Below are 13,180 nucleotides of genomic sequence, written 5' to 3' on the forward strand. Positions count from 1 at the left end.
AAAAGTTGGAGGTGATGACAGCAATATTTAGAACAGGTAGGAAATGTAAGCTTTTAAAATTTAGGTTAATACATAACTGGCAATTCCTGTATGTTTCTAGTTGTATGTAATAGGTTGACAGTTTTTTAGCCATTTGCTTTATATCAAATCAGAATTTTTACACTCTTCTATGACCTTCTAATTATGGTCATTGTGAGCATTGTGATCACCTCAGAAAATCTGTCGCTTCAAAAGTTTATATGTAACGTTACGCATATTTAATGAGATATTGCCTAATTTGCATATTTTATTTTATTTTTAAGACAAAGTGTAATACAAAAATTATTTCTCTTAATATGAAGATTAAACTGGTATAAATGTATGAGGATATCTATTAAGGGGAAAAAAAAGTCCCATTCACCTGTAGTGTGATAATAGTGTCACCAGTTGTGGTCATTTTCAGGACTTTCGTCTCGGGTAGAGATTTTGGCACACATCCCACGTTGTTCTATGGGGTCATATTAGTCTTTAACAGTTGAGATATTCTCCGCTAAATGAATCGCACACAAATCTTACCCAGGACCTCTACTAGTAGGAGTCGCATATGGCAAGTAGGCTACAAACTTTGCGTACTTGATATTGAGAAAAGCCTAATGTCGGCGCTTGTTTTCTTGTGACAAACATGTCGAGGAGCAAGAACAAGATCTGCTGTATGTCATCCATTGTAGTTTACTATGTTCTTCTTCGCGCGAAAATGACGTCGATCGAAACACCACGCCTATCAAGTAAGGGTACTGTTGGCAGTGGAAACGCTAGCCAGATCATGGTTAACAGACCCGAACCGTACCGTACTGTCCCATACCGTACCGCACTGCTCAGTGGAAACGAGGCATTAGTGTACTCCTCAAAGTTACATTATTAGTTTTTAGAAAATATACACACTTAAAACCTCATGGAAAACTGATCAAAAATTTATCTCAAGGATCCTATAAAAATCTAGGAATGTTTGTGTAATATTTTAATTTATGATAATATGTGTGTGTGTTTTGTTCTTCAGGTGTGGAGCGGTTCTGCTGGTTTTATCAGGCAATTCCCTGTTACGCTGCTCTCGGAGACAAACTCAGTCTGATGATGCCGGACGTTAGAGAATATGACCTGAAGATACACAAGAGAACAAGCAGCACACCAGAGGATCCAGTCTGTAAAATAAAGAATGACAGGATAAGAAAGGATAAATGTGATCTCTTTAATAACAGACATGATGAAGTGTCAGTCAGTAAAGGGATTCTGATAATAAACACTGTGATCAGAGCAGATTCAGGGATTTACAGATTAGAAGTCTATCACTCAGACGGCTCAATAACATCTGCACTTCTTCAAGTGATTGTTGAAGGTACAGTAACTCTCTCATCAGACTCATTACAATCTCATGTTCTCAAAGATCTCGATTCTCTGTGAAGGTTGTTTTTTTGTGTTTGTGTGTGTGTGTGTGTATGTGTGTGTGTGTGTGTGTGTGTGTGTGTGTGTGTGTGTGTGTGTCTCTGTGTGTGTGTGCTTGTGTGTGTGTGTGTGTGTGTGTGTGTGTGTGTGTGTGTGTGTGTGTGTGTGTGTGTGTGTGTGTGTGTTTGTTCTTCAGGTGTGGAGCGGTTCTGCTGGTTTAATCAGCAAGGTCCCTGTTACGCTGCTCTCGGAGACAAACTCAGTCTGATGATGGTGAACACTAGAGAAAATGACCTGAAGATACACAAGATAAACTACACCACACAAGATGATCGACTTTGTAAAATAAAGAATAACAGGATAAGAAAGGATGAATGTGATCTCTTTAATAACAGACATGATGAAGTGTCAGTCAATAAAGGGATTCTGATAATAAACACTGTGATCAGTGCAGATTCAGGGACTTACAGATTACAAGTCAATCACTCAGACGCCTTAATAACATCTGAATATCTTCAAGTGATTGTTGAAGGTACAGTAACTCTCTCATCAGACTCATTACAATCTCATGTTCTCAAAGATCTCGATTCTCTGTGAAGGTTTTTATTCCTGTAACGCACAGTAAACACACTACATACTCCAGTAATAGTGAGAGTAGAAGTACAGCATTCTGCTGTAATCCACAAATCAGTGTTATTTTTAGTTTTTTTTTTTTTATATAGTTTACAGATTTACTATTTTGTATTAGCTTATAATAATAATAATTAATCATTTTAGTGCTTCAGCTTAAACTTATTTCAGTTTAGTGCCAATGCAACATTTAAAATTTTCTTTTAAGTTTTTCAACTAATATTTATATTTTATTTTATTTTAGTTTCATTTCAATTAACCCCTTACTTTACGCCAGAACTAGAGTGGAAGCCAGTGATTATCGTGCATAAAGTTATAAATTTGGATATTTTTCTCATAAAAACGCATGGCTTTGCTTCAGAAGGCCTTTTGAGCCGTATGGATCACTGTTATGATGGATGGAGGGTTTTTTGGGCTTCAAAATCTCAGGTACCATTCACTGCCATTATAGAGCTGGGAAAAGCCAGGAATTATGTTTATATAACTCCGATTATGGGTGAACTAACTCCTTAACAGGCTGACTGATATTCACTGATTGATTGATTGATTGATTGATTAATTGACAGATTGATGTGTCTGTGTTGTGTTCAGAGTCTGTGTTTTGTTCAGAGAGTTCATCATCTGTAGTGCATGTGCTGGTCTGGTGTTTTCAGATGATGGTTCTGTTGGGTCTGTTAGGAGGTTTTCACATCTACATGAGACTCACGTCAGGTCAGACACATTTATCATCATCATATGGATTTGACATGCAAATATTAGGAGTGTGAATATGATGAGAATCTGATGCTTTTAGGAAAGAAACAGGAAGATCAAAACGTGCGAATGAGAAGATTTAGAGAAGGACATGAAGAAACAGCAGAAGATTGAAGATCTCAGCAGCAGATCTCGTCACATCTATGAGAAATCATTTTACACATCTGGAGTCATGTGGTCTTTTACTGTAGTCTGTTGACTTTGGCTGAGTCAATATGCAGCGTTTGTTTAGATGTTTTAGCTGTTCATTTTTAGCCACAGGCATTTTTCTTCACAAGATCTTTGTCATTATAGAATATTGCTGAACACATCGTTCTTTAAAGATTGTAAATAATCTGTGTTGAATTTAAGATGAACTTTGGTATTGAGTTAAATGAAAATAAAATGCTTTAAAATTAAACTATTTCCAGTCAAACGCCACATGTTTTTATTTATTAAAAGGGACATATCATAACAATCTGACTTTTTCGGTGTTTAAGTGCTATAATCGGGTCCCGGGATTGTGCCGAAATTCGACCCCCGCCAAATGATTACCCCCCTAGCATTGGTAGGTTTAGGATTAGTTGTTGGGGAGGGGTTAGGATTAGGCAATCAGGTACTGACTTAAACAAGGGGGGTGTATCGTTCTTGTGCAGTCACTCAAAATAGTGTCTTACCAAGAAATAATCAAGAGCACACACGTTTGCGTCTAGCTTCAGTCTTTACTGGATATCAACTGCCTGTCATACAGAGAGCTAACAACCAATCAACATTCAGTATGCAAATCATCACACGTGAATCGATAACATTACATCCCCCTCTTTATGAAGCACATATACGTCTAATATGGCAAAATTAAACTTCCCTTGAACATATCGGTTCACATCGGGACAATACTTAACGTTGCATTTATAGAACAAATTAAAGCTGCAAGCAGCATTTATCGGGGTTCAAGCATTTAGGGTCTTTAAGCACATAAGGCAGTTTAGTGAGTTGTCTGAGTTTTTGTTTTTGTTTCTAAATGATCCTGTTATGGCTACCCAATGGGTAAAGTTAAAGTTTTTTTATATAATTAATAATCTAGAGCTTCCAGAGAATTGTACTGCACTGGTATATTTCCGATCGGGCGAAAAACCTAGGACTAGTTCGCAAAAGTAGGTTTTTTATCATAATCGCAAGTATTTAATGAACAAATTGATTGACAGCAGTAGTTCTTGAGGCAAAGTTGTTCAGTATGAGGAGATCTACCAAATGATATGCATCACGTGATTACATAGCCGTAAAACCTGTTAGCGTCAACTAGTGGCTGATTTTTCAAAATTCTTACAGACCTCTAGGGCCACGAGTCGAACATGCCCACCGAGTTTCGTTCTGATCGGCCTCCGTTAAGAGCAAACTAACAGCTTTGAATTAAACTTTGAATTTGAACTGTTGACAGTTCTCTTTTGTGGGAAGGGAATGAAAAGTTCTCAAATCCGCAGCACAGCCTCAGACATAACATTTATATCCATGATCTGCCATTTTCACTATTGTCCTTGCTTGCTTCTTCACAATACCTGCAGATCTTCTGATGATTTGGCTGTGCAGGTCCACATTAACACTGCCTGGCCTAGAACATGGACTGGAAAATGCAAATTTGGGGGGTATAAATATTAATGATCCTGACTCCAACGTCACAGTCGGTGTTATGGTGGGATTCACTCATTTTTCAGCGGTCTTTTGCAAACAGGAGATTTACACATGAAGGAGGAAACAATGGTGTTTGAGGCTCACGGTATGTCAGTTCCATGTCCAGAACTCTTATCATTCAACTATGCCAAGATAAATACAGTTTTCAATTGTATGGCACCTTTAAAATAGATGATTAGTAATATAATGCTTACTTGGAGTCTGAAATGGCTTTAACAAAAGAAGAAAAATATTCTTAGATTTCTGTTCATTCTAATCATGTACAAATAAAGTAGCACAGTAAAGATTACATTTATTTGAATGCATTAGTGAGTGTGTGATTGTGCTGTGTGTGCAGCGTGTCAATACTAAAAGTGAAGGTGTAGTTGATATCTTTGGTGATAATATCTGTAGTAATCATAAAAAAACAATTAAGAAATAAAGAATTAAAATTACAAATAATATTCTATTAAGATATGAGTTACAATAACATGATTTGCAATAGTAATAATATCAATAATATATGCACAATACACACAGATTATCAGGTCTGTGTTTTACAAAAACATTAGTATTGCAGCCAATGTGAGTCTGTGGGATTTATAAACAGACAAAATATGATTTGAAATGTTATTTTAATGATTTTATTAAGTTTAAACAATATTTCAAATGGAAAAAAAATGAAAAATAATATTTTAGTGAGCAGAATGAACCAATGAGTGTTCTTCTTCTGGTGGTTAAAATGTAAATGAAAACAATAATACTTAAACAATAATACTTAATACACTAACCATGCTTGAACACACACATGCACACACATTTTGTTGTAGATGTAGATATTTAAAATAAAAGATAGGTAACAAAATGATAATTGCAAATCTCCTCTGTATAACACCATTTTCAGATTTCAAATTAATCACTGAGAGGCAGAATTGTTCAAACTGAGAGCTCAGTAAAAATGAAGTGATAAACTTTGACAAAACATGACTGTGTTATAATAGGTGATTTTCATGCAAGTAATTTTATATAGTCCAAAAACTAATGCAAAAGCACAGATGAAAATATTTTATTAAGTAGAATGTCCTGCAGAGGGCAGTAGAAGACCACTAATTGACTCACTTTCATTTGAAAGACTTTTTTTATCCACCAGTAAAACAAAGCAGTTTCTCCATGTTCTTTCCATTAAGCATGCTTACACACACAGACACACACACAAACACAAACACATCCACACACACACACACACAAAGACAAATATGTTTTCAATGTTTTTAGGATGTGATATTGTGAAAATATCTTCATCTCCTCATCTTGAACAACTTTGCCTCAAGAATCACTAATGTCAATCAAACCGTTCATAATCATAATAAAAAATAAAATATATACAAATATCATAATAAATAAAAAAACATCATAATAAAAAAGATTGCTTCTTAAAGCATTTGTTTATTTCCCAATACTGAAAACGAATTAAAAGATCATGCGTAATCCTGCTGCTCCCTCTAGTGGACAACAGTGGTATTATAGCTTACATTTTACAGTTGAAGTGTTTGAATGAATGAATGGGAATTTGTTTTTTTACTTATATCTCAGGAACAAAAAGGCGAAAAATTCTGAAACTCAGAGCATAGATAGTGCTTGAGGAGCCCTGTTGAATGAGACCATCAAGGTCTTTTTGGGCGATTGGGGCTGGGAGTTATGACTGTTATAAGGCATATCTGTTCGGGCTATTATCTCTGGAATGCCCAGGGCAGATAACACCACATTTGAATCGAAGCTAGCCAAGGACGTGCCCTTTCCAACGAGCTCTCACACAATGTTCGGGGTGGTCTGGGTCGGGAGTAATGGCCGTTCAAAATCGGGGGTCCCGCGGGCTGGCGATGCGCGGGGGGCGCGCTCCCGAGGCCCGCGACGACACGTTTCGATCAAGAGCCCGGAGAGGTCCTCACCATCAAAATTTGAGCGCGCAACGACTTTCCGTTTTCGAGTTATGAATGAATTTATATTCGGGGGCGTGGCTTAAATGCCGTTATACTTTCGTTTCATTTCATTCACTTACTTTCGTCCATTTCCATATCTCAGTGTAACACAATTGTCAATAGTAATACTCAATAGATGAGTTTTGACAAAATGTGATTGTAAATGTTAAAATAATGATTTTATAAAGTCTAAATATGAATTTTATAACAATATTAGGGAGTAGTATGATGAAATGACAGCAGGTGGCAGTAAAATACCACTTATTGGCTTAATATGTCATTATATTCATATAAAATCACCTTTTGAAGAAGTTAAACTTTTTTTCTGATAATTATTGATCTAGAGAGTTCAGAGAATTGTGCTGCACTGGTTTTGAACATTATGATATGAACATTATACGATAATAGATAGAAGATACCATGTACAGCCAATACAGGCAATGTACCATAGGAAATATATGGTTTTAAAGCTTTTTAACAGTTATAGCGCCACCTATTGTCCGATCTCCATAAAATTTGGCATGCTTGTTAATGATGTTATGTCACATATGCTCACCGATTTTTGTGAAGTTCTGAGTTTTCATTTAGGATTTATAGGATTTTTAATGTATTTTGCCACGCCCATTTTATAAATGACCCTATTAGAGCCATCCAAATGCAAAATTTCAACTTTTTTTTGATAGTTTTTGATCTAGAGAGTCCAGAGAATTGTCCTAGACTGGTCTGGTTCCGATCGGGCGAAAAACCTAGGACTAGTTCGCAAAAGTAGGTTTTTAACATGTTTGCAAATATTTAATGAACGGTTTGATTGACAGCAATGGTTCTTGAGGCAAAGTTGTTCAGGATGAGGAGATCTATCAAATGATATGCATATTGTGTGGATATTTGTAACACCACGTGATTACAGAGCCTTAAAACTCGTTAGCGCCAACTAGTGGCCGATTTCTTTCAAAATTCTTACAGACCTCTAGGGCCTTGAGTCGAACATGCCCATCGAGTTTCGTTCCGATCGGCCTCCGTTAACCTTGTCTAATAGGTGCTCAAACTTCGTTGGCCGATGGCGGCCATGTTTTTTGAGATACGCCAATGTCCTCATACACATACATGGCACCCTGGACCAAGACACTGCATACCAACTTTCAAGTCAATCGGACTAACGGTCAGGTGGTTATAGCCTGTTTTATGTTTTTTTCATGTTATAGCGCCACCATGTGGCCAATCGCCGCGGTTTTTTTACTGTGCCCTCAGATTGACCTCTTACACATGTGTACCAAGTTTGGTGAAGATACCTCATTTACTTCTGGAGTTATAGCCATTTTAGTAAAATAGGCCCCGCCCACAACGTACGTTTTGGCGGCCCTTAGCGTCCGTGAATCGAAATTTCAACTTTTTTTCGATAGTTTTTGATAGTCAGACTCTAGAGAACAATTCTGCACTGGTTTGGTTCCGATCGAGCAAAAAACCAGGGACTAGTTTGCAAAAGTAGGTTTTCGACAAAATTCAAAATGGCGGAAAATCTATCATGACGGAAATGAAATCGGAGATATACGTTTTGTTCGTCAGACGTCCAGCTTTCCAATGATATAAGACACTTGTGTCTACGACATACCGTCTAGGAGTTATGATTACTTTCGCGCTTTTGGTCGCTATAGCGCCACCTATGGGCCAATCGGGGTCATACTTTTATAGGTTCTCCCCAAATTGAGGACTACCATTTGGCCAAGTTTCAAGGTTCCAGCTCTTACGGTTTGGTCTGCACAATGCGTTTTAGGGGAAAATAATAATAATAATAATAATTAAAGCTGCAAGCAGCATTTATCGGGGTTCAAGCAGTTAAGGCCTTTAAGCACAAAAGCATCAAAAGTGATTAAGTTTTATTTAGTAAGCATGTAACTACTGACATAATAGATGGAAAAGACCATTTACAGGAAATACCATAGGAAATATATGGTTTTAAAGCTTTTTAGCAGTTATAGCGCCACCTATCGTCCGATCTCCGTGAAAATTGGCATGCTTGTTAATGATGTTATGTCACATATGCTCACCAATTTTTGTGAAGTTCTGAGTTTTCATTTAGGATTTATAGGCTTTTTAATGTTTTTTTGCCACGCCCATTTTCTAAATGACCCTATTACAACCATCTACATGCAAAAGTTCAACTTTTTTTTTGATAATTATTGATCTAGAGTGTCCAGAGAATTGTCCTAGACTGGTCTGGTTTCGATCGGGCGAAAAACCTAGGACTAGTTTGCAAAAGTAGGTTTATAACATAATTACGAATATTTAATAACCGGTTTAATTGACAGCATTAGTTCTTGAGGCAAAGTTGTTCAGCATGAGCAGATCTATCAGATGATATGCATTTTGTGACGATAAGTGTAACACCACGTGATTACAGAGCCATAAAACTCGTTAGCGCCAACTAGTGGCCGATTTCTTTCAAAACTCTTACAGACCTCTAGGGCCATGAGTCGAACATGCCCATCGAGTTTCGTTTCGATCGGCCTCCGTTAACCTTGTCTAATAGGTGCTCAAATTTCATTGGTTGACGGCGGCCATGTTTTTCGAGATACGCCAATGTCCTCATAGACATACATGGCACCTTGGACCAAGACACTGCATACCAATTTTCAAGTCAATCGGACTAACGGTCACGTGGTCATAGCCGTTTTCATGTTTTTTTCATGTTATAGCGCCACCTAGTGATCAATCGTCGCGATTTTTTTACTGTGACCCCAGATTGAACTCATACACATGTGCACCAAGTTTGGTGAAGATATCTAATTTCATTCTCGAGTTATAGCCATTTTAGTAAAATAGGCTCCTCCCACAACATTAATTTATCACCCCCTGGCGATCAGGAATCGAAATTTCGACTTTTTTTCGATAATTATTGATATTCAGACTCCAGAGAACATTTCTGCACTGGTTTGGATCCAATTGGACAAAAAACCTAGGACTAGTTCGCAAAAGTAGGTTTTTAACTAAATTCAAAATGGCGGACAATTTGCATACAGGAAATGAAATCGGAGATATACGTTTTGACCTTCAGGTTTCCAGCTTTCCAGTGATATAAGACACTTGAGTCTACGTCATACGGTCTAGGAGTTATGAGCAGTTTCGCGCTTTTGGTTGCTATAGCGCCACCTATGGGCCAATTGGGGTCATATTCTCTGAACCTCTCCTCGATTTTTGTACTACCATCTGGCAAAGTTTCAAAGCTCCAGCTCTTACGGTTTGGGCTGCACGATGAGTTTTACGGCAGAAGAAAAATAATAATAATAATAATAATAATAATTAAAGCTGCAAGCAGCATTTATCGGGGTTCAAGCAGTTAAGGCCTTTAAGGTATTTAAGCACAAAAGCATCAAAAGTTATTAAGATTTATTTAGCAAGCATGTAACCACTGACATAATAGATGGAAAAGACCATTTACAGCCAATACAGGCAATTTGCCATGGGATATATATGGTTTTAAAGCTTTTTAACAGTTATAGCGCCACCTATGGTCCGATCTCCATAAAATTGTTTACTGTGACCTCAAATTGAACCCATACACATGTGTACTGAGTTTGGTGAAGATATCTCATTTACTTCTTGAGTTATAGCCATTTGAGTAAAATAGGCTCCTCCCACAACGATTTGCCACATTCTAGAATTATTTAATATGATTCTAGCATGATTTACTATCATATACCATGTTCCAGAATGATTTATTAGGATTCTAGCATGATTTACCTTGATACACCTCATTTCAGTATTATTTACTATGATTTACAATGTTTCTAGCATGATTAACCACATTACTAGCAATTATGTGAAGTGTCAGTGCAAATGAGGTGATGAACACTGACAAAATATTATTGTGTTATAGTAGTTAGTTATATACGTGATTTTTAGTGTGTGTCCAAGTATGAATGCAAAAGCACATGTAAAATATTTCATTATTAAGTAGAATGGCCAGCAGAGGGCACTAGAAGACCACTTATTGGCTCACTTTCACTTTAAACCAGTTTTCTGCACTAAAGCAAACCAGTTTTTCCATGTTAACTCAATGCATGCTTACACACACACACACACACACACACACACACACACACACACACACACACACACACACACACACACACACACACACACACACAGCATAGTTAACCATGATTTACCATGATATACCACGTTCTAGTATTATTTACCAGGAGATAAACGACAATCTAGTATTATTTACTTTGATTTACCATGTTTCTAGCCTGATTTATCACATTACTAGCAATTATTTGAAGTGTCAGTGCAAATAAAGTGATTAACACTGACAAAATATGATTGTGTTATAATAGTTATTGCTATATAAGTGATTTTTTTAGTGTGTATTCAAGTATGAATGCAAGCACATGTTGAAATATTTCATTAATAAGTAGAATGGCCAGCAGAGGGCAGTAGAAGACCACTTATTGGCTCACTTTCACTTTAAACCAGTTTTCTGCACTAAAGCAAAACAGTTTATCCATGTTAACTCAATGCATGCTTACACACACACACACACACACACACACACACACACACACACACACACACACACACACACACACACAGCATAGTTAACCATGATTTACCATGATTTACCACATTACTAGCAATTATTTGAAGTGTCAGTGCAAATAAAGTGATTAACACTGACAAAATATGATTGTGTTATAATAGTTATTGCTATATAAGTGATTTTTAGTGTGTATTCAAGTATAAATGCAAGCACATGTGGAAAAATTTAATTAATAAGTAGAATGGCCAGCAGAGGGCAGTAGAAGACCACTTATTGGCTCACTTTCACTTTAAACCTCATGATTTTGACCAGTTTTCTGCACTAAAGCAAACCATTGTTTCCATGTTAACTCAATAATGCATACTTGCTACATATGCTACACACAATAATGCTACACACACACACACACACAAATGTTTCAGTGATATTGGTGTCACATTCACCTTCATCACATTCACCTTCTGTCTTCATCACATTCACCATCTGTCGTCATCACCTGCACCTGTTCCTCATCACCCTCCTCATCATCACCTGCTCCTCATCATCATAACCGTCACCTGTTGTCCTTGTCTTGATCTGTGTATTTAAGTTCCCCTCTCATCCATTATCATTGTCGGTTATTGTTTGTGCACTAGCACTCTGTTATGTTTGTTTTCATGTTGGAAAATAAAACCTTTGTTATATTTGTACCACACACACACACACACACACACACACACACACACACACACACACACACACACACACACCATCATTTATCATGATTTACCATGGCTGATACCAATACCAATATGAGAAAATGACTATTTTAAACAGCAGGGGGCAGTAAAATACCACTTATTGGCTTAACATGCCATTAATTCATATCATTTTCACCTTTTTAACTGTTATAGAGGCAAATTTTGTCCGATCTGTCTGAAAATTTTCATGCTTGTTCAGGGTGATATTTCACACGTTCTGACTTGTTTTTAAGAAGGTCTGAGCATTGATTAAAATCGATATAGACTTGGTAAAGGCCAGATTTTGAAGTGAACCTATTATAGCTATCCAAATGAAGTAGTTCAACTTTTTCTGACAATTATTGATCTAGTGAGTCCAGAGAATTGTATTGCACTAGTTTTGAACATTATGATATGAAAATTATATGATCAGAGATGGAAAAGACCATTTACAGCCAATACAGGCAGTTTACCATAGGAAATATATGATTTTAAAGCTTTTTAACAGTTATAGCGCCACCTATCGTCCGATCTCCTTAGAATTTTTCATGCTTGTTAATGATGTTATGTCACATATGCTGACCAATTTTTGTGAAGTTCTGAGTTTTTATTTAGGATTTATAGGCTTTTTAATGTATTTTGACACGCCCATTTTATAAATGACCCTATTACAGCCATCCAAATGCAAAAGTTCAACTTTTTTTTTGATAATTATTGATCTAGAGAGTCCAGAGAATTGTCCTAGACTCGTTTGGTTCCGATCGGGCAAAAAACCAGGGACTAGTTCGCAAAAGTAGGTTTTTAACATATTCGTGAATAATTAATAAACTGTTTGATTGACAGCAATGGTTCTAGAGGCAAAGTTGTTCAGCATAAGCAGATCTATCAAATGATATGCATTTTGTGATGATAAGTGTAACACCACGTGATTACAGAGCCATAAAACTCATTAGCGCCAACTAGTGGCCGATTTCTTTCAAAATTTTTACAGACCTCTAGGGCCATGAGCCGAACATGCCCATTGAGTTTCGTTCCGATCGGCCTCCGTTAACCTTGTCTAATAGGTGCTCAAACTTCATTGGCCGATGGCGGCCATGTTTTTTGAGATACGCCAATGTCCTCATACACATACATGGCACCTTGGACCAAGACACTGCATACCAATTTTCAAGTCAATCGGACTAACGGTCAGGTGGTTATAGCCTGTTTTATGTCTTTTTCATATTATAGCGCCACCATGAGGCCAATCACCGCGATTTTTTTACTGTGACCTCAACTTGAGCTCTTACATATGTGTACCGAGTTTGGTGAAAATATCTCATTTCGTTCACGAGTTATAGCCATTTTCGTATAATTAGCTCCGCCTCCTGCGAACGTTTTGATACCCCTTAGCAACCGTGGATCGAAATTTTACATTTTTTTCGATAATTATTGATCTTCAGACTCCTGTGAATATTTCTGCACTGGTTTGGTTCCGATCGGGCGAAAAACCA

At 37.0% G+C, this 13,180-nt stretch overlaps 1 protein-coding gene across 4 annotated transcripts in view; it reads left to right on the forward strand.

The window, feature by feature from the left end:
• The window catches only part of LOC311303559 (uncharacterized protein), a 79,339-nt gene that overhangs the window by 4,558 nt on the left and 61,601 nt on the right, over positions 1-13,180 (forward strand). For 2 of the 4 annotated variants that reach the window (XM_084430082.1, XM_084430083.1), the window contains exons 2-3: positions 1,037-1,372; positions 1,616-1,951. In XM_084430082.1, coding sequence (XP_084286208.1) covers positions 1,037-1,372; positions 1,616-1,951 — 672 coding nt within the window. Of the gene's footprint in view, positions 1-1,036; positions 1,373-1,615; positions 1,952-2,640; positions 2,761-2,842; positions 3,225-13,180 lie in introns of those variants that run through there. The other 2 variants (XM_084430084.1, XM_084430085.1) reach the window with 2 other exon arrangements.

Source organism: Rutilus rutilus, assembly GCF_951802725.1.
Source record: "Rutilus rutilus genome assembly, chromosome: 14".
Taxonomy (NCBI): Eukaryota; Metazoa; Chordata; class Actinopteri; order Cypriniformes; family Leuciscidae; genus Rutilus; species Rutilus rutilus.